Source organism: Lepidochelys kempii, chromosome 26, assembly GCF_965140285.1.
Source record: "Lepidochelys kempii isolate rLepKem1 chromosome 26, rLepKem1.hap1, whole genome shotgun sequence".
NCBI classification, from domain to species: Eukaryota; Metazoa; Chordata; order Testudines; family Cheloniidae; genus Lepidochelys; species Lepidochelys kempii.
Window position 1 is genome coordinate 14,550,605 of NC_136405.1, and position 22,062 is coordinate 14,572,666.

Here is a 22,062-nt window from a genome sequence, read left to right on the forward strand (position 1 = left end):
GAAAACCGGACACTTGGCAACCCTACAATCAGCTTCAGTTCTCTTCCCCAGCTTTGCAGTAGCTGCAGCCATGAGTAGCAGCAGTCAATAGCCTTCAAGCAAGTGGCATTCGGTATGAGGAGCCGCACCAGCTCCAGCTGGTGCAGAAGACGCTGTATGGATTGTAAGAGGACTACTGCGGATTGTAGGAGGAGCTGGGGCTTTCATTAGGCCCTAAACTCTTTTGTTGCTGATGTACTTTTGGAAATGTTACCCCTCGTCCTTGATTTTTCAAAGGCAGCCTGGCAAGGTCATTAGGAAAACTTACAGGTCAAGGCACAATTGAAAGAAAATTCTTACTCCCTTCCCCTCCCACCCCCCTCCCCAGCTGCTTTAATGTCACGCTTTTCTTTGGCATGTGTTGGGGCGAAAGTTTGCCTGAGTAACCCGTGTACCTTCTGTTGTCAGACGTCACTGGTGTGGTGCTCTGCTCTGTCCAGTGTTGATAAGTCGGCTGTGTGCGTGTGTTCCCTCTGCGTGCTACCCCGGCTCTGCGCGGATCGCTGGCACGGCAAACCCCGAGAGAACCCCCAATGACCACGGACTCCGATAAGGTATGAAGATGCCCGGCCAGGTTTATTGCTAAATGAAACACAGTCTCTAGCTCCCCAGATCAGATGTCTACAGTTCTGCTCGGACATATGTGCTCCCTGACAATGGACCGGCTCGGTCAGTGACGGGACACTCCACTGCCCCCTCGGGTCCATTTTTGTACACGGGTACAAACAAGTTACACCTCACTTTTGATGTATTGAGGTACCACCCCTCTACGCATCAAGGTGCCGCCTATCACCTTGCACATGATGGTTCGAGCAAAGCAACCCCATCCATCATATTATCTCATATTATCCCTGTCTTTAGGGTGGGTCCGCACGTTCCTCGTTATCTCTGTGGACTGTGCTTGTGCTGGAGTGTTCTGGCACGTGTTGACCTCACTTGGGCCAAGTACCTTTTTAGGTATGTGTGTTTCTGCAGCATCAGCCCTCTTCTTGCCAGATCCTGTGAGCAGGGCCTGCCTCTTTTCTCACAGCTTTTTGTTTTATATCAGCAAAGCCTTGACCATTACTTTAGCTCAGGCCTTAGGCCTCTGATACAAGGACTTATGTTTCAGGACCTCATCTTCCTCCACCTTCTTCACCAGAAATGCACCAGCCCCGCCTTGGCGAACTTGGGTCATGACAGCTGCTTTGCCAAGACCCACAGTCTCTCCCATCAAACCAGTGCAAACCCAGGTTTCTCCTTAAATTAGGGACAGGCAAGGTTTGGAGTTGAGGGTTTGGTTTTACTCCCCATAAAAAAAAGTGATGGAGTTTTGCTTCAGCACACTAGCTTATTAAGTTAGCCCTCATCGGTGCGCCCTACAATTCTCCTGTACATTAATGTGCCTAAGTGCCAGTGGCCAGATTTCAGAGCACTAATAAACCCACTTGTGGTCAATGGACTGCATAACCACCCAGCGCCTTGAATTAGAAATGGCAAGTACAGTGCTCCTCTTGCTGGGCCGCTCCAAGGCCTGGCTTTGTCGTCATGGGTTTCAGTAAGGCAGGAGTAGTCAATAGGCAGACCGTGGGCCAAATCCGGACCGCCAGACACTTTGGAACAGACCCTGAAATCTTATTTACTTATTATTGTTGAGCTTTTTAAATTATTTTTTTCTGGAGTCTGGACCTTGATACCTTTACCTAGAAATGTGGCTGTTGAGAGAAAATAATGGAACTGCCCCTGCCATAAGCTACAACCGCCCCACCCCCAGCGCTGAGGGCATGAGGATTTCAGTCTCACAGCTTAGGGAGCAGAATGCAGTCGGCGGGGTGAGCGGTTAGGCTAGTGCTGAATCTTCCCCTCCAGCGGACCGTATTAACGGTTTGTCCCCTATCCTACAGGCTCTGTGTCCAACTGTCTGAGATGCACTTGTCTTCTCCTCTCCCACCACTACATGCCATGTGTATCTGCTTGTCTTGACCTCCTTACTGCAGCACTCTAGGCTTGTGGATCACCCTCGCAGTGTCTTGCGGCAGAGAGAAGCCTAGCCAGAGCTGCTTCTGCTGCAGGGTTCCTTGGGTCTGTCACAGGTGAGGCCTTTCTGGTTGAACTGCACCTTGATCAAACCCCCTGAATATAGGTACAGGAGGGATTTTCTCCTGCCTGCTCTCTGGCACCTTCTCTGCTCCGGCTCTCTGGGGCCGAGCTGTTCTGCAGGTCATGGGGAGGAGGAGCCTAGGACCCGTGCTGGCCGTCCCCGCTGGGATCCTATGCGGGCTGTCAGGAAGGGAAGTGGAAAAACCGGGATATCCTGCTGCCTGATTCGCTGCCATGGTGTAGCCCCTTCTGCTGCAGCGGGTTCAAGTGAGCCAGCTCATCCTCAAGCATCTAGAGCAGACATGGGAACAAAGCATTTTGGGTTATAGGCAGCGCAGTTTGGAGCCCCTGGGCAGGCACTGGGAGTTGCACCACTAGGACCCCTGTGGCCACTGCCCAGTGAAGCCTGTTGGGCCCTGTCTTACAGCAAAGGCCCTTTCCCTGCCCTAGCAGGGACATTCTGGGTTCAAAGCAGCAGTTGGCAGATAAACGGGGGAGTCTCCACAGCCGCCAGCTAAGGCTGGGCCTGGCGCTGGGGTGCCTGAAGCCAGGAGAGGAGAACACTGCTCTCGGCAGGTGGCATTCGAGGGTTCGATTGTGCCGAAGCTAGTGGGAACGTGTTGTGTGTGAAGGAGGGAGCAGGCTCGAGAGCTCTGCTGAGGTACTCTCATGGTCCCCCCCGTCTCTGCAGCATCGAAGCAGCTCCCAGGCCCTGCCCGGCAGGTCGGGGTCCATCCCCCCCGCAGTACAGCTGGAGACGACAGCACGGGGAAGGACCTTGGGTGAGGGTCTGTGGCGCAGCTGGGCCTCGAACCCATCCCCCTTTTGCAGGGGTGCTCGGGGCCACTGCCAGCCCCGGTGATGCGACGGGCCCAGCGCAGGCCGGAGGCACTCAGCGAGGCTCACTTCTTTGCGGGTAACGAGCCGCTGTTTCCACTCGCTCAGCTCCAGGGTGTGTTCGTCGTCCAGCCCCTTCAGCTGCTTCTTCTCCTGTTCGACCAGCAGACGGAGCTTCTCGGTCTGGGAGACAGGCAAGGTGAGAGCAATTACACGCCACAAACGTGGGCAACGAGCGGAGACTGGGATCATGCCTAGGAAGGGCCCTGCCAGGCTCTGGGACTGCTGCTGACAGATCAAACCCACACCAGGGCCCTTGACACGGCCGCCAGGCCTGCAAACGCTGACAGGCAAGTGATGCCGGCACCTGCAAGGGCCGGCAGGACGGTCCCGCTTCAGAGGTGGCCGCAGGGCAAGCTCTGTCCCATACCAGCCGTCTGGGCTGGGGGACGGGCGGGGGGAAGAGCCCCACACACACATGCACCCCCCGCGTCCAGTGAAGGGGGAGGGGAGCAGGCCGGCGAGTGGCCGGAGCGCGGCTCGAACTCACCTGCAGCTGCTGCAGCTCGCTCAGGGTCTCGGCCAGACGCTGCTGCAGGTCCTGCAACTGCTCCTTATGCTGCCACTGCTGTCGCTGCCCCTCGGCCCGCTGGCGCCCCTCCTCCTGCTGCAGGAACTGCGGGGAGCAGGCCGGCACCCCGCGTTACACTCCGCTGCGCCAAGGGGGTCCGGGCCCGGCAAGGGCGCCACGGCGCCTTCTGCCTGCCTGGGGCGGGCCTGGGCCCTTCCTGCCAGCTTTCCTACCCCTCGCCCTGCTCAGCACGGCCCTCGGTCCCCAGGAGCAATGGGGAGAGGTCAGCTTGATTGACAGACGGACAGGCCAACGAGGGGGGGGGCGCCCTACGTGTGAGCGGGAATGGCCTGGAACAGAGTGGGAGCCGAGCTAAGGAGAGAGCAGGGGCCAAGCTGAGCTGGGGAGCAGGGCTGGGCCAGCCAGAGAAGCAGCCCAGGGAGCAGACCTGTGCTGGGAGCAGAGCTGCAGCGCCCAGAGGGGCCAGAAAAGGCAGCCCCGGGGGCTGGGGCTGGAGCCATCCGGAGCCGGGTGCGGTGAGCAGCTGGACAGAGCGAGGGGGGGACCACGGGCAGCCGGCCCAGCGCAGGGAGACGCCCCCAGCCCAGAGGCCCTGCAGGCCGGACTTGGAGGGGGGTCGTAACCTTGCCAGGGCGGGAGCGATGCTGGGAGGAAGGGTCCTGCCGCTGAGGGCGTGTGGCCACCGCCAGAGCGAGTGTCCGACCCACAGCCTCCCTGCCGCTCAGCCAGGGCCTGGGCAGGGGCTGGGACGTGTGAGGAACAGACTGAACTGCCCTGACATCCCAGATCAGCTGGTGGTGACATCCCCGGGCCACAGAGCAGGTGTCGGGTTTTCCTTTAGCCTTTCCCCCTTTTCCCTTATTTTTTAATTGGTTGCTGTTTAGTAAATCGTATTTGCTTTGAATTGTGTAACGATCAGTGCAGAGAGAGCACCCCGGCGTGGGGACACCCTCGCCCCTGCCCAAGTAACCACGACCAGGTTGGGGGTCGAGCCCCCAGGAATCCTGGGTTCAGCTTTGTTGGGGTTCCGAGGACTCTGCCCCACGGGAGAGTGGGAGGGGAGCCCTCGAGGTCAGGCAGGGCTCTGGGTAAAGGGAGTGGGAGTGAGCCAGGAAAGTTCCCCTCGCTAGCAGGACCATGCCGCTGGCCAGATGCGGCATCCCCTTGCAGGAGGCCCGAGGCCCAGCTGGCAGCCTCAGCGAGGCCATTCAGAGCGGGACCCAGAGGCAGCTGGAGCTCCAGGAGCCCGCTCAGCCCCAGGCCCCCATATGCTGGGGGGTTCAGTGGCAGGCCAGCTGCTGGTGGCTCATCACATGGACTCTCTCGTCCTCTTCCCCCCCCCAGCAGAGGGGACGTACTCCAGCCACGGGGTCACTCGGCTCTGGGCCAGGAGCTGTGCAGGGGCTCTGTCCCTGGGCCCACAGCCGAGAAGGTGTCGTCCCCTCCCTGGCCCCCAGGCATCTCCCCCGTGCCCGGGTGACGCGGGCTCTGCGCTGGGGGCAGCCTTTGGCCAGGCTGGGGCCCTGCTGCCTGCTCTGGAGCAAGAGCTTGGCGGGAGTGGGGCCTGCTGGGGCTCAGTACCTGCTTGGTCCTGTCCTTCTGCTCAGCGCCCGTCACCTCCTGGACCTTCAGACTCTCCTTGAACAGGGCGAGGCGGAGCTTGGCATCCCCGCGCTGGGTTTTCAGCAGCTGCCCCTGCTGCTGCCCCTGCTGGTTCCTCAGCTCGTCCAGCAGCAGGAGGTGGAAGCGGCTCATCCGCTCGGTTTCCTGGCGGAGAGGCGGGCGCGAGCGTCAGGGGCCGGCCACCGGGACGGGACAGGCCCGGCTGCTTAGGAAGTGACCCTGGGCTGCGCATCGCTTCCTCCTGCTTGCTGCCTTCGCATGGCGCCAGCCTGCGTTAGACATGGCCCCACGCCGGGGGCAGCAGAGTTCTCCCCTGGGGGCTCCCCCATCCAGGCGCAGCAGAGGGGGGGCAGCGTGCTGGAGCTGTGCTGAGGGGCGAGCCTGGCTGCCGGGCTCCCTCCTGCCCCACCCCAGGACCCTCTTTCATCCCTGCCCCAGACAGGAGCCCAGCCTGGGTTAGGACGGGAGCCTGGGAGGAGGGGGAGGGCAGGGGCAGGGCAGCAGAGGGAGGAGGCTTTGTGGGGAGGGAGAGCTCTGCTCCCGGGCTGAGCATGCTGCCTGCCCAGGGCTCCGGCGTCCCACTGGCCCAGGTGGCTCTAGTCCTTCCCCCTTGGTACTGGCCCCACCTGCATCCCCCTGGTCCAGCCTACGTTGGTCCCAGGGCCCCCGCCCAGTTCCGCTGCAGCGCTGATGGGAGCCCCGAGGCCTCACCCGGCCTCGGGTACTGCGGAGGGGCCCGCGTTGGTGCGGCCGACCACCCAGCAGCCAGCCCTGCACTCACCTTCTCGTGCCGCTTGCTCAGCTGCTGCCGCTGGAGCGAGTACTGCTCCTTCACCTGCTGCTTGAAGAGGTGATACTTCTCCTGCAGGTGCCCTTGCTCCATGCTCCACACCACGGCCTCCCGGGCTGGGGAGGGCAGAGACGTGCGCTCAGGTCCCTGGCCTCATCCCGTCTTTCGGCAGAGTCCCACCTGGCCCTCCTCCCCTACCGAGCCCTCGGCAGTCCCCTGGCCCTCCCTCAGCGGCAGGCATGTCTGGTGGGTTTTGCCCTGGGCAGTGAATAGCCACACGACTCCCAGGTGTAGCTAAATCCCCAGTGCCATGCAGCCCTGCTGCCCCTTCTCCCTCTACACCAGCATGAAGACGAGGGTCTTTAAATACACTAGGAGGGGGTGGGCAAACTTTTTGGCCTGGGGGCCGCATCTGGATGGGGAAATTGCATGCAGGGCGATGAACGTAGGGCTGGGGAAGGGGGTTGGGATGTGGGAGGGGGTGCAGGAGGGGTGCGGTGTGCAGGACGGGGCTCAGGGCAGGGCATTGAGGTGCAGGAGGGGGTGTGGTGTGCAGGAAGCGGCACAGGGCAGGAGGTTGGGGTGCAGAAGGGGTGCAGCAGGGGGCTCAGGGCAGGGGGTTGGGATGCAGGGAGTAGTTCAGGGTGCAGGCTCTGCCTGGTGCCACTTACCTTGAGCGGCTCCGGGGTGGCAGTGGTGTGCAGTGGGGCTAAGGCAGGCTCCCTGCCTGCCCTGGCCCAGTGCCATTCCCAGAAGTGGCCAGCGCGTCCGGAAGTGGCTCCTGGGGGTGGGGTGTAGCAGGTGGCTCCACCGTGTGCTGCCCTCGCCTGTGTGTACCACCCCCAAAGCTCCCATTGGCTGCGGTTCCCTGTTCCCAGCCAATGGGATCTGCAGGGGGCAGTGCCTGCAGGCGAGGGCAATGCACAGAGCCTTCTGCCCACCCCACCCCCCCTCGCCCAGGGGCCGCAGGGACATGATGCCAGGCCACAGGAAGCCTGCCTTAGCCCTACTGCACCACGGGGCTGGCAATCCCACGGGCTGGATGGAAAGCCCTCACGGGCTGGCTGCAGCATGTGGGCCGTAGTTTGCCCTCCCCTGGGCTAGGAGCAAGGGAAAGATGAAGGAAAGTGCAAGTCCTCCTCTTAGTGGGGAAGGAGAGCTAATCAGTGATGACAGCAAGGAAGCTACAGTAAAAAGTTTAACAGTGACCAGCTACTCAATAATGTTAATTACTAACAACCAGGGGAAAGGAATTCAAACCGAAATAAGGAAAGAACAGGTTAAAGAATAGTTAGGTAAGTTAGATGTATTCAAGTTTGCAGGGCCTGATGAAATTAAGGAACTAGCTGAAGCAACCTTGGAACCACTAGTAATTCCCTTCAAGAATGCAGGGAGGTTGGGGTGAGGTCCTAGAAGACTGGAGAGAGGCAAACACCGGAAAGGAGAACAAAACAGGCCCCAAGGAATTATAGACCACTCAGCCTAAATTTGAAACCTGGAAAGATACTGGCACACATTATTAATCAGTTTGCAAGCACCTGGAGGATAACTGGGTTCTACGGAATAGTCAGCATGGATCTGTCAAGAGCAAATCATTCCAAACCAACCTCATTCCCTTCTTGGACAGGCTACGGGCCTAGTGGATGGGGGGAGCGGGAGTCGTGAGCTATTTTGGGTTTAGTCAGGGTTTTGACACAGTCCCACGTGATATTCTCATAAACAAACGAGGGAAATGTGATCTAGATGAAATTACTATAATGTGGGTGCAAAACTGTACTCAAAGAGTAGGTATCAAACCGGGAGGGTGTGGTGTGCTTTCTGCTTGACTGAAATATACCGCGTGGTCTGTTTGTTTTGGGGACTGTGGGCTGAGCCTAGTGGCCTGCTAAGCAAGGCTGAAAGCTTCTTATTGAGGCTTTGATCCCTAAGCCTGGTAGCACCCATCAACCCTTAAAAAGGGGGCAGGGCTACTCAGGAAGACCAGGGGTTTAAAAAAACTCACTCCTAAGCGACCAGAGGAACTAGCGACCAGGATTGGCTCACAGGGAAGTTTTGTGAGAGAGTTCTCCAGGTGAAGGAGGAGCGATTACGTGACCCTGGGGGTACGTTTGTTGTCTGTAGTGGTGTGTTTGTGCTTGTTTTAGAGGGGGATTGTGAGGGGGAGCTAGATACACTTAACATTCTTTAAACTTAAAACCAAAATCACACCCTGATGAAAACAAAACAATAACAAAGGAAGGAGCTTCAGGAGTCCAAAGAGAATCCAGGCAGAAGTCCAGCGAGAGAGTGGGGGCTACCCAGTTTATTGCACCCAATGCAGCATGTGTGATTACCTGCCCTATGGGCAGATGCTGTATGTGTGCGTTCGGTGCAAGGAGCTCCTGGCCCTCAGAGACCGTGTACGGGGTTTGGAGACCAGAGTGGCTGAACTGGAGATGCTGAGGGAGACAGAGAGTTACCTAGATGAGACTTTCCGGGACACAGTAGAACAGTCCCACCCCCGGTCTGACAGCCTCTGTGCTGTTAAGGAGGATGAAAGTCTCAGGGAAGGAGAACATCCAACAGGAGCAGAGGGAAACAATCCCATATTTGGGACCCTCCTTCCAGATGATGTTGTGGTTTCCTCTCGCACTGAGGATACATCTCCGGGGGAGGGAACTCCAGTTATTAGGAAGAGACAGGTAATAGTTATGGGGGATTCGATCATTGGAAACACAGATAACTGGGTTTGTGATGACTGGGAGAACCACATGGTGATTTGCCTGCCTGGTGTGAAGGTTGCAGATCTCTCGAGACATCTAGATAGACTTATGTGTGGTGCTGGGGAGGAGCCAGTGGTTGCGGTACATGTAGGTACCGATGACAAAGGGAAAGGTAGGAGAGAGGTCCTGGAGGCCAAATTCAGACTGCTAGGTAAGAGATTGAAGTCCAGGACCTCCATGGTACATTCTCCGAGATGCCCCCAGTTCCACGCCCAGGGCCAGTTAGACAGGCAAACTGCAGGGTCTCAATGCGTGGATGAGATGATGGTGTAGGAGGAAGGGGTTAAGTTTATTAGGAACCGGGGAAACTTTTGGGAAAGGGGGAACCTATACAGGAAGGATGGGCTCCACCTAAACCAAAATGGAACCAGATTGCTGGCACTTAAGATTAAAAAGGTCACAGAGCAGTTTTTAAACTGAGGGCTGGGGGAAAGCCGACAGGTGCAGAGGAACACGTGGTTCAGACAGAGACATCCCTTAGGGGAGGGTCTATTAATGGAGATTCTCTATGTCCTAGTAAGGAGGAGAGGTTGGAAGATGATGAAATACAGGTAGGATCTGATGAGAAACAGTCAAATGAAAAAAAGTCCCGTTCAATTATATCATGTAATGGCAGACAGCTAAAAAGTGACAAGTTTTTAAAGTGCTTATATACAAATGCTAGAAGCCTAAATAACAAGATAGGTGAGCTAGAGTGCCTTGTATTAAATGAGGATATTGATGTAATAGGCATCACAGAAACTTGGTGGAATGAGGATAATCAGTGGGACACAGTAATACCAGGGGACAAAATCTATCGGAAGGACAGAACAGGTCGTGCTGGTCGGGGAGGGGCACTATACGTGACAGAAAGCGTAGAATCAAATGAAGTAAAAATCTGAAATGAACCAAACTGTACCATAGAATCTCCATGCATAGTAATTCCATGCTCGAATAATAAGAATATAGCGGTAGGGATATATTACCGACCACCTGACCAGGATGGTGAGAATGACTGAAATGCTTAGGGAGATTAGAGAGGCTATAAAAATAAAAACTCAGTAATAATGGGGGATTTCAACTACCCCCAAACTGACTGGGTACACGTCACCTCAGGATGGGATGCAGAGAGAAAGTTTCTTGACACCTTAAAGGGCTGCTTCTTGGAGCAGCTGGTCCTGGAACCCACCAGAGGGAAGGCAATTCTTGATTTAGTCCTACGGGGAGCACAGGATCTGGTCCAAGAGATAAATATAGCTGGACCGCTTGGTAGTAGTGGCCAGAATATAATTAAATTTAACATCCCTGTGGTGGGGAAAACCCCACAGCAGTCCCACACTATAGCATTTAATTTCAGAAAGGGGAACTACACAAAAATGAGGAAGTTAGTTAAACAGACATTAAAAGGTACAGTGCCAGAAGTAAAATCCCTGCAAGCTGTATGGAAACTTTTTAAAGACACCATAATAGAGGGTCAACTTAAATGTGTACCCCAAATAAAAAAACACAGTAAGAGAACCAAAAAAGTGTCACTGTAGCTACACAACAGAGTAAAAGAAGCAGTGAGAGACAAAAAGGCATCCTTTAAAAAAGTGGAAGTTAAATCCTAGTGAGGAAAATAGAAAGGAGCATTGAAGAACAGCTAGCCGAAGACTCAGAAAGTAATAGCAAACATTTTAAAAGTCCATCAGAAGCAGGAAGCCTTCTAAACAACCAGTGGGGCCACTGGACGATCAAGATGCTAAAGGAGCACTCAAGGACAATAAGGCCATTGCGGAGAAACTAAATTAATACTTTGCATCGGTCTTCATGGCTGAGGATGTGAGGGAGATTCCCACACCTGAGCCATTCTTTTTAGGTGACAAATCTGAGGAACTGTCCCAGATTGAGGTGTCATTAGAGGAGGTTTTGGAACAAATTGATAAACTAAACAACAATAAGTCACCAGGACCAGATGGTATTCACTCAAGTTCTGAAGGAACTCAAATGTGAAATTGCAGAACTAATAACTGTAGTCTGTAACCTATCATTTAAATCAGATTCTGTACTAAATGACTGGAGGGTAGCTAATGTGACACAAATTTTTAAAAAGGGCTCCAGAGGCGATCCCAGCAATTACAGGCCAGTAAGTCTGACTTCAGTACTGGGCAAACTGGTTGAAACGATAGTGAAGAACAAAATGGTCAGACACATAGATGAACATAATTTGTTGGGGAAGAGTCAACATGGTTTTAGTAAAGGGAAATCATGCCTCACCAATCTACTAGAATTCTTTGAGGGGGTCAACAAGCATGTGGACAAGGGGGAATCCAGTGGATATAGTGTATTTAGTTTTTCAGAAAGCCTTTGAGAAGGTCCCTCACCAAAGGCTCTTAAGCAAAGTGAGCTGTCATGGATAAGAGGGAAGGTCTCTCATGGATTGGTAACTGATTAAAAGATAGTAACAAAGGGTAGGACTAAATGGTCAGTTTTCAGAATGGAGAGCAGTAAATAGTGGTGTCCCCCAGGCATCTGTATAGGGACCAGTCCTATTCAACACACTCATAAATGATCTGGAAAAAGGGGTAAACAGTGAGGTGGCAAAATTTGCAAATGATGCAAAACTTCTCAAGATAGTTGAATCCCAGGTAGACTGAGAAGAGCTACGAAAGAATCTCTCAAAACTGGGTGACTGGGCAACAAAATGGCAGATGAAATTCAATGTAGATAAATGTAAAGTAATTCACATTGGAAAACATGCATCCGATGAAGTGAGTTGTAGCTAACGAAAGCTTATGCTCAAATAAATTGGTTAGTCTCTAAGGTGCCACAAGTACTCCTTTTCTTTTTATAACCCCAACTATACATATCAAATGATGGGGTCTAAATTAGCTGTTACCACTCAAGAAAGAGATCTTGGAGTCATTGTGGAGAGTTCTCTGAAAACATCCACTCAATGTGCAGCGGCTGTCAAAAAAGCGAACAGAATGTTGGGAATCATTAAGAAAGGGATGGATAATAGGACAAAAAATATCATGTTGCCTCTATATAAAGCCATGTTATGCCCACATCTGGAATACTGTATGCAGATGTGGTCACCCCATCTCAAAAGAGATATATTGGAATTGGAAAAGGTTCAGAAAAGGGCAACAAAAATGATTAGGGGGATGGAACAGCTTCCGTAGGAGGAGAGATTAATAATACTTGGACTTTTCAGCTTGGAGAAGAGATGATTGGGGGGATCTGACTGAGGCCTATAAAATCATGACGGGTGTGGAGAAAGTAAATAAGGAAGTGTTATTTACTCCTTCTCATAATACACAAGAACTATGGGTCACCAAATGAAATTAATAGGCAGCAGATTTAAAACAAACAGAAGGAAGTATTTTTCCACACAACACAGTCAACCTGTGGAACTCTTTGCCAGAGGATGTTGTGAAGGCCAAAACTATAACAGGGTTAAAAAAAGAACTAGATAAGTTCATGGTGGATAGGTCCATCAATGGCTATTAGTTAGGATGGGCAGGGATGGTGTCCCGAGCCTCTGTTTGCCAGAAGCTGGGAATGGGCGACAGGGGATGGATCACTTGATGAGTCCCTGTTCTGTTCATTCCCTCTGGGGCACCTAGCATTGGCCACTGTCAGAAGACAGGACACAGGGCTAGATGGACCTTTGGTCTAACCCAGAATAGCCATTCTTATGTATCTAGTGAAGGCATGGAAGGCATGAGATGCGCTGTCCTGAGGTTGGGGGTTCCACGACCACCACCCCCAAGAGGAGAAGGCGGGTGGTGGTGGTCGGGGACTCTCTCCTCCGGGGGACTGAGTCATCTATCTGCCGCCCTGACCGGGAAAACCGAGAAGTCTGCTGCTTGCCAGGGGCTAAGATTCGTGATGTGACGGAGAGACTGCCGAGACTCATCAAGCCCTCGGATCGCTACCCCTTCCTGCTTCTCCACGTGGGCACCAATGATACTGCCAAGAATGACCTTGAGCGGATCACTGCGGACTATGTGGCTCTAGGAAGAAGAATAAAGGAGTTGGAGGCGCAAGTGGTGTTCTCGTCCATCCTCCCCGTGGAAGGAAAAGGCCTAGGTAGGGAGCATCGAATCGTGGAAGTCAACGAATGGCTACGCAGATGGTGTCGGAGAGAAGGCTTTGGTTTCTTTGACCATGGGATGGTGTTCCATGAAGGAGGAGTGCTGGGTAGAGACGGGCTCCATCTTACGAAGAGAGGGAAGAGCATCTTTGCCAGCAGGCTGGCTAACCTAGTGAGGAGGGCTTTAAACTAGGTTCACCGGGGGAAGGAGACCAAAGCCCTGAGGTAAGTGGGAAAGCGGGATACCGGGAGGAAGCACAGGCAGGAATGTCTGTGAGGGGAGGGCTCCGGCCTCATACTGGCAATGAGGGGCGATCAACAGGTTATCTCAAGTGCTTATATACAAATGCACAAAGCCTTGGAAACAAGCAGGGAGAACTGGAGGTCCTGGTGATGTCAAGGAACTATGACGTGATCGGAATAACAGAGACTTGGTGGGATAACTCATATGACTGGAGTACTGTCATGGATGGTTATAAACTGTTCAGGAAGGACAGGCAGGGCAGAAAAGGTGGGGGAGTAGCACTGTATGTAAGGGAGCAGTATGACTGCTCAGAGCTCCGGTACGAAACTGCAGAAAAACCTGAGTGTCTCTGGATTAAGTTTAGAAGTGTGTGCAACAAGAGTGATGTAGTGGTGGGAGTCTGCTATCGACCACCGGACCAGGGGGATGAGGTGGATGAGGCTTTCTTCCGGCAGCTCACGGAAGCTACTAGATCGCATGCCCTGATTCTCATGGGTGACTTTAATTTTCCTGATATCTGCTGGGAGAGCAATACAGCGGTGCATAGACAATCCAGGAAGTTTTTGGAAAGCGTAGGGGACAATTTCCTGGCGCAAGTGCTAGAGGAGCCAACTAGGGGGGGTGCTTTTCTTGACCTGCTGCTCACAAACCGGGTAGAATTAGTGGGGGAAGCAAAAGTGGATGGGAATCTGGGAGGCAGTGACCATGAGTTGGTTGAGTTCAGGATCCTGACGCAGGGAACAAAGGTAAGCAGCAGGATACGGACCCTGGACTTCAGGAAAGCAGACTTCGACTCCCTCAGGGAACGGATGGCCAGGATCCCCTGGGGGACTAACTTGAAGGGGAAAGGAGTCCAGGAGAGCTGGCTGTATTTCAAGGAATCCCTGTTGAGGTTACAGGGACAAACCATCCCGATGAGTCGAAAGAATAGTAAATATGGCAGGCGACCAACTTGGCTTAATGGTGAAATCCTAGCGGATCTTAAACATAAAAAAGAAGCTTACAAGAAGTGGAAGGTTGGACATATGACCAGGGAAGAGTATAAAAATATTGCTCGGGCATGTAGGAATGTTATCAGGAGGGCCAAATCGCACCTGGAGCTGCAGCTAGCCAGAGATGTCAAGAGTAACAAGAAGGGTTTCTTCAGGTATGTTGGCAACAAGAAGAAAGCCAAGGAATGTGTGGGCCCCTTACTGAATGAGGGAGGCAACCTAGTGACAGAGGATGTGGAAAAAGCTAATGTACTCAATGCTTTTTTTGCCTCTGTTTTCACTAACAAGGTCAGCTCCCAGACTGCTGCGCTGGGCATCACAAAATGCGGAAGAGATGGCCAGCCCTCTGTGGAGATAGAGGCGGTTAGGGACTATTTAGAAAAGCTGGACGTGCACAAGTCCATGGGGCCGGACGAGTTGCATCCGAGAGTGCTGAAGGAATTGGCGGCTGTGATTGCAGAGCCACTGGCCATTATCTTTGAAAACTCGTGGCGAACCGGGGAAGTCCCGGATGACTGGAAAAAGGCTAATGTAGTGCCAATCTTTAAAAAAGGGAAGAAGGAAGATCCTGGGAACTACAGGCCAGTCAGCCTCACCTCAGTCCCTGGAAAAATCATGGAGCAGGTCCTCAAAGAATCAATCCTGAAGCACTTGCATGAGAAGAAAGTGGTCAGGAACAGCCAGCATGGATTCACCAAGGGAAGGTCATGCCTGACTAATCTAATCGCCTTTTATGATGAGATTACTGGTTCTGTGGATGAAGGGAAAGCAGTGGATGTATTGTTTCTTGACTTTAGCAAAGCTTTTGACACGGTCTCCCATAGTATTCTTGTCAGCAAGTTAAGGAAGTATGGGCTGGATGAATGCACTATAAGGTGGGTAGAAAGCTGGCTAAATTGTCGGGCTCAACGGGTAGTGATCAATGGCTCCATGTCTAGTTGGCAGCCGGTATCAAGTGGAGTGCCCCAAGGGTCGGTCTTGGGGCCGGTTTTATTCAATATCTTCATAAATGATCTGGAGGATGGTGTGGATTGCACTCTCAGCAAATTTGCGGATGATACTAAACTGGGAGGAGTGGTAGATACGCTGGAGGGGAGGGATAGGATACAGAAGGACCTAGACCAATTGGAAGATTGGGCCAAAAGGAATCTGATGAGGTTCAATAAGGATAAGTGCAGGGTCCTGCACTTAGGACGGAAGAACCCAATGCACAGCTACAGACTAGGGACCGAATGGCTAGGCAGCAGTTCTGCAGAAAAGGACCTAGGGGTGACAGTGGACGAGAAGCTGGATATGAGACAGCAGTGTGCCCTTGTTGCCAAGAAGGCCAATGGCATTTTGGGATGTATAAGTAGGGGCATAGCGAGCAGATCGAGGGACGTGATCGTTCCCCTCTATTCGACATTGGTGAGGCCTCATCTGGAGTACTGTGTGCAGTTTTGGGCCCCACACTTCAAGAAGGATGTGGATAAATTGGAGAGAGTCCAGCGAAGGGCAACAAAAATGATTAGGGGTCTGGAACACATGAGTTATGAGGAGAGGCTGAGGGAGCTGGGATTGTTTAGCCTGCAGAAGAGAAGAATGAGGGGGGATTTGATAGCTGCTTTCAACTACCTGAAAGGGGGTTCCAAAGAGGATGGCTCTAGACTGTTCTCAATGGTAGCAGATGACAGAACGAGGAGTAATGGTCTCAAGTTGCAGTGGGGGAGGTTTAGATTGGATATTAGGAAAAACTTTTTCACTAAGAGGGTGGTGAAACACTGGAATGCGTTACCTAGGGAGGTGGTAGAATCTCCTTCCTTAGAGGTTTTTAAGGTCAGGCTTGACAAAGCCCTGGCTGGGATGATTTAACTGGGAATTGGTCCTGCTTCGAGCAGGGGGTTGGACTAGATGACCTTCTGGGGTCCCTTCCAACCCTGATATTCTATGATTCTATGATTCTAAGTCCTGCAGGAGTCAGTCCGAGGTCCGGTGCTATTCAATATCTTCATTAATGGAGAGGAAAGTACGCTTATAAAAATTGCAGATGACCCCAAGCTGGGAGGAGTCGCTGGCACTTTGGAGGACAGGATTAGAATTCAAAATGACCTTGACAAATTGGAGAATTGGTCTGAAATCAACCAGATCAAATTCAATACAGTGAAGGGCAAAATTCACGGAGGAAGAAAAATCAAATGCACACCTACAAAATGGGGACAAACTGGCTAGGCCGTCATAGCGCTGAAAAGGATCTGGGGGGTTGTCGTGGATCAGAAACCCAATATAGGTCAGCAATGTGATGTAGCTGTGAAAAAGGCTACTATCATTCTGGGGTGTATTAACAGGAGAATCATAGAATATCAGGGTTGGAAGGAACCTCAGGAGGTCATCTAGTCCAACCCCCTGCGCTCAAAGCAGGACCAACCCCAATTTTTGCCTCAGATCCCTAAATGGCCCCCTCAAGGATTGAGCTCACAAACCTGGGTTTAGCAGGCCAATGCTCAAACCACTGAGTTATCCCTCCCCCCGAAACACATCCTCATGGAGGGCTTGTCCGGGATATGAACCCGGGACCTCTCGGACCCTAAGCGAGAATCCTACTCGAGCATCGTATGTAAGACATGGGAGGTAACTGTCCCGCTCTATTTGCCATTGGTGAGGCCTCAGCTGGAGTACTGTGTTCAATTTTGGGTGCTGCACTTCAGGAATAATGTGGGAAGCGGTGCAGGCCACAGGGACATGCTGGCCACCACGTCCCGCGGCTCTCATTGGCCGGGAACAGCGAACTTCAGCCACTGGGAGCTGCGGGCGGCCATGCCCGCGGACAGTCAACTTAAACAAAATGTCTCACGGCCTGTCAGCGGATTACCCTGATGGACCGCGTGCCGAAGGTTGCCAATCCCTGGTCTAGGTTTACTTGGTCCTGCCCCAGCACAGGGGCCTGGACTTGATGACATCCCAAGGTCCCTTCCAGCCAGACACTTCTCTGATTCTCTGATCTCTGCATCTCAGCCCTTATCCCTCCCAGAGCTCAGCTCTACCTCTCCTGAGGCTGTGGATCTTGCTGACGCACTCCCACTCGATAGAGGTCACTTTCTTCTTGTGCTCCTGGACGACTTTCTGCAAGGCCAGGTTTAGCTCCTCCTGCTGCTGCTGAAGAAATCTCTGCTCCTGCCAGAGGGAAACGTATGGGTCTGGCCCCAGAGCAGCCAGATTCTTAAAACTATCGCATCCTATGAACTCATCAGCTGGCTAGTGCAGATTCCCCAGATCAGCTGCGCTGCCCCCGGTTATTGGCCTGCTTATCTCAAGTGCCTGGGGGTCAGTACCCATAGGGCTAGTGGGGCTCATCGGCTCTGACCGCCTGCATCAGCAGGGCAAGGAATTTCACACAGCAATTCCTGCCTCAGGCCCAGGTGAGGGAGGGTGTTCCACACACTCCTTGCTAGCTGGCATCTAGATGTGGATATTGACTAAACATTAGAAGAAAGCCTGTTCGGACGGAGGCCAGCTCAGGTTTGCTGTTACAGTGTCTATGCAATGGAGCTCATGTCCTGAGGCTGGGGCTTTTCCACGGGCCGAAGGGGCTGCAGTACCCCTCTTCCGCCTTATGGAAAATCCCAGCTTTGCAGCTAAACGAGAACAGCGCAGGCCTAGGCTGGGATCTCTGCCCTCTGGGCTCCAGTCATTATAAATCCTGCCTTCGTGCTGGAACAGCAATACCAGGACCATCATGGGACCCAGAGGGACCCACAGCATGAAAGTAATCCCAGCGGTAGGTGCAGGGAAAACTTGCCACCTGAGCTTAGATGTCATAGGCTCAGTGACCAGGATTCTTATAGTCCGGGAAAGGGATCCTTGGATCCTATTGGCTAAGCGAGAAATGCATAGATGTGATTGGCTAAGTAGGAAGGATGCAGCAGCAGGATTCTTGGATGTCATTGCTTCAGACAAAAGACCCGTAGTTCCCATTGGCTCAGTGGGGAGGAGAAGGGGATGGGAAAAAGATCTCTAGGTCCCATTGGCTCATTGGTATTTATTTAATTAAAAATATTAAAGAGGTCTCTATCAGATTCTGGGGGGTCTGTCACTTCCCTAGGTCCCCCTGGCTCGGGGGCAAGGATCCTGAGCTCCCATTGGCTTGGGGGAGGGGGAGGATCCCTAGTTCCCATTGGCTCGGGGTGGGGGTGAGATCAAGGCCCCACTGGCATGGGAGCAGTAGGTTCTGTGGGTCTGGGTCTCCGCACGTGGGGTACCTCTCTCCTGTTGCCCCTAAAGGTCGACAGCTTCTTGCCGTAGTCCTTCTCCTGCAGGGCTTTCAGCCGCTTGGCCTCATCGCGTAGCCTGGCGGTGAACTCGTGCTCCTGGCGCTCCTGGGCCTGCCGATGGTGCCGCTCCAGGGTCTCCACCTCGCGATCATAATACTGCTTCTTACTCTGTGCGTGTGCAGAGCAGGAAGCTTACGTGCCTTTTCCTCCCACTCACCGAACCAAACAATATAGGGGAAGATAAGAAGGGCCGAGCCCCAGACAGTGTCAGCCTCTCTACATTGCAGGGATTGCAGTTTCTAGGCTAGCACCTGGCCCCACTTCTGTGCTTCTGCCACACGGGGTGTCCTGGAGGAGCTGGGCAGCCACACAATGCTGGGGACACAAGCCAGTGCATGTCTCCAGCGGGACGGTGAGCACTGCGCAGAGCACAGCCCTGTGCCGGCCAGCCCAACGGTTTTGGCCAAGGAGGGCGTGTGTCCCGTTTGCTCTTGCCCACTGGACCGAACAAGATCAAATGGGACAAATACCCACCTTTGTCAAAAACATGGGGTGCAGAGGAATGTGCAGGGGGGAGGGCGATGCCAGCCCCACACGGGGCATGGGGGAGGCAGGGCTTGGGCCGGGGGCAAGCAGGGCTCGAGCGAGAAATGATGCCAGCCCTGTGCAGGGAGGGGGGGCAGGGCTCGGGCCAGCCCCACGCAGGGAGGGGGACTCAGGCGACCAGCAACACCGGCCCCGCATGGGGAGGGGGGCTTGGACGAGCAGCTCGGGCCAGGGGGCTTGGGCGAGTGGCTCAGCCTAGCCCTGCACCGGGGGTGGGGGAAGGGGCCTTGGGCTAGCCCCATACGTGGTCCTGTTTTCCCTTCGGGAAGTATGGCCACCCTAAGCATGTCCCATGTGTGGTCTGGAGCGGTGCTGGATTGGGAGCTGGGAACAGGGGGGATCGAGGCCTGTGATGATTTTCAGTTCTCCAAACTCTGAACTGCATATGACTATGCCATGGAGATGAGAGCAGTCGCACCCTGCACCAGGGGCCGTGGGCCTGCCAGCCTGGCAGCGCCGCTCACAGGGCCCGAGCTGACAGCAGCTAAGGAAGGGCTGTTTGTGGTTACCGTCATTTCCTGCTCAATGTGGCGGAACATCTGCTCCCGCTGCTGATGGAGCTTCTGCTCCAGCTGGCTCTGGGCTCGCTGCTCTTCCTTCTGGAGAAGGCGGAGTTCATGCAGCTCCTGGCGCCTGGCGACAGGGAGACAGACCCACAGAAATGGCAATGGTGGGGAGATGCGTTGGCAAGCAATAAGCAACCTCCTGAAACTTCAGCCATTTTCAGAACCAAACCTGACCCTGAATGGTTTTTATTTGTCTCCTCAGGTGAGACTGGCCCAGTTCTGGCTCTAGCCACAAGAGGATCACTGACAATTTCACAGGGAAGCCAGCTCACAAGTTTGCAAACTCAACTGATGTCAATGGAGTAGTGCCACTAGAGAATCTAGCCCTGCGCAGATATAGAAATCCCCTGTGTTTGGAAGGTTTCCTGCCTCTTCCCACTGGAGCTGCAGATTGGCAGGGTGGCTGCCACCCTGAGTATAAATGGGGCTATAGAAAAAGGTGTGAAACCTGTAGACCAAATTCATCCCTGGAGTAACACCAGCGTCTTCAGTAACTGGGATGCAATAAATGCGAACATGCATGAGGATTAGAGACGATCCTGCGCACACTATCCTTTACTTATGATGAGCTACTGCCCATAACAACAAACAATGTCCAACATTTGTACAGAGACGTCCCTCCCAAACTCCAGCATGCTGTCTGCAGACGTCCCTCCCAGACCCACCGCGCGCTGTCTGCAGACGTCCCTCCCAGACTCTGTGCTGTCTGCAAACGTCCCTCTGAGACCACACCCCAGCACACGCTGTTGCCAGATGGGGGTGCATTAGTGGGAGGGACAGCTCAATGGTTTGAGCATTGGCTTGCTTAAACCCAGGGTTGTGAGCTCAATCCTTGAGGGGGCCATTTAGGGATCTGGGGCAAAAATTGGGGATTGGTCCTGCTTGGAGCAGGGGGTTGGACAAGATGACTTCCTGAGGTCCCTTCCAACCCTGATATTCTATGAAAACAGAAGATCACTTGCTCAGTCAGTCAGTGGCAGAGTTGGGAGCAGAATCTCACCCTCCCCTCTCATGCTCTAAGTCCCGTGCTTCTCACCCTGCCCAGGTGATGTTCCCTTTTCTGCATCATGACTTGCCCTTCCCATCTCCTATTTAACAATATGGGAAGGGCAGGATGCTCTCAGCCCCCACCCTGAGAGCCCCCGCTGTAATCCTTCGGCTATATCCCCTCCCAGTCAGCCAAGTGCCCCTTACCGAGCTGAGCGCATCTTCTCGCCCTTTGTATCCACCTCACCGATGGTCTTTGAGGTTGTCACGCTGACCTCCTTCCCATCCACAACAAACTTCCTGGTTTTCCTCACTGTTCTTCTTAGGGAGACAGCCTCCTGAGACCACAGACAGGGGGTTATGCTCACAACAAGCCTAGAATCCTCTCATTCAAAGAGATAAACCCGACAAAACAGCTGATATGGAGGCAGCTTGAACCTCCACCACATAATTCCACTTGCTTATGTTTCTTTCAGCCCAGGGAGAATTAACACAGGCACATGCTCTGTTCTTACTCAGGGGAACTCCCAGCGAAGCCAAGTCACAGCCTGAGCAAGGACTGAGTAAAATAAAAACTCATAGACTTTAAGGCCAGAAGGGGCCATCGTGATCATCTAGTCTGACCTCCTGTACATCACAGGCCACAGAACCTCACCCACCCATTCCTGTAATAGACCCCTCCCCTCTGGCTGAGTTACTGAGGTCCTCAAATCACGCTTTACAGGCTTCAAGGTACAGAGAATCCACCATTTACACTAGTTTAAACCTGCAAGTGACCCGTGCTCCACGCTTCAGAGGAAGGCGAAAAAACTTCAGGGTCTTAGGAATTTTCCTTCAAGTCAGATTGGCATTCTGACCCCAAATATGGTAACCAGTTAGACCCTGAACATGTGGGCAAGACTCACCCAGCAGATACCTGGAAAAGGTCTAGTGTCCCATCTCCAGCCTTTGGAGATATTTTCTGCGAGCAGTTGCAGATCGGCTACATGCCATTGTAGGCAGTAATACCATCCCATCCCCTCCATACGCTTATCAAACTCAGTCTCGAAGCCAGTTAGGGTTTTTGCCTCCACTGCTCCCCTTGGGAGACTGTTCCAGAACTTCACTCCTCTGATGGTTAGAAACCTTCATCTAATTTCAAGCCTAAACTTGTTGATGGCCAGTTTATAGCCATTTGCTCTTGTGCCAACATTGGCCCTTAACTTAAATAACACCTCTCCTGCACTGGTATTTATCCCTCTGATGTATTTATAGAGAGCAATTATATCTCCCTTCAGCCTTCTTTTGGTTAGGCTAAACAAACCAAGCTCTTTGAGTCCCCTCTCATAAGGTAGATTTTCCATTCCTCAGATCATCCTAGTCGCCTTTCTCTGCACCCGTTCCAGTTTGAATTCATCTTTCTTAAACATGAGAGAGCAGAACTGCACCCAGATGAGGCTTCACCAAGGCCTTGTATAATGGTACTAACACTTCCCTGTCTCTACAGGAAATACCTCGCCTGATGCAACCTAGGACTGAATTAGTCTCTCATGACTACATCACATTGGCAACTCATAGTCATCCTGCGATCGACCAATAGACCCAGGTCTTTCTCCTCTGTCACTTCTAACTGATACGTCCCCAGTTTATAGCAAAAATTCT

At 53.1% G+C, this 22,062-nt stretch overlaps 1 protein-coding gene across 1 annotated transcript in view; it reads right to left on the bottom strand.

The window, feature by feature from the left end:
- Positions 1-608: 608 nt before the first annotated feature.
- LOC140903550 (uncharacterized) overlaps positions 609-22,062 on the bottom strand; it is a 46,395-nt gene continuing 24,941 nt past the window's right edge. Inside the window, exons 10-18 of the mRNA XM_073324985.2 lie at positions 20,629-20,759; positions 19,378-19,501; positions 18,251-18,430; positions 17,036-17,165; positions 5,952-6,076; positions 5,129-5,314; positions 3,506-3,631; positions 3,025-3,138; positions 609-2,409 (exon numbers count right to left, since the gene is read on the bottom strand). Of these exons, the coding sequence (XP_073181086.2) occupies positions 2,302-2,409; positions 3,025-3,138; positions 3,506-3,631; positions 5,129-5,314; positions 5,952-6,076; positions 17,036-17,165; positions 18,251-18,430; positions 19,378-19,501; positions 20,629-20,759 (1,224 nt within the window). The 3' untranslated portion in view covers positions 609-2,301. The remainder of the gene's footprint in view (positions 2,410-3,024; positions 3,139-3,505; positions 3,632-5,128; positions 5,315-5,951; positions 6,077-17,035; positions 17,166-18,250; positions 18,431-19,377; positions 19,502-20,628; positions 20,760-22,062) is intronic.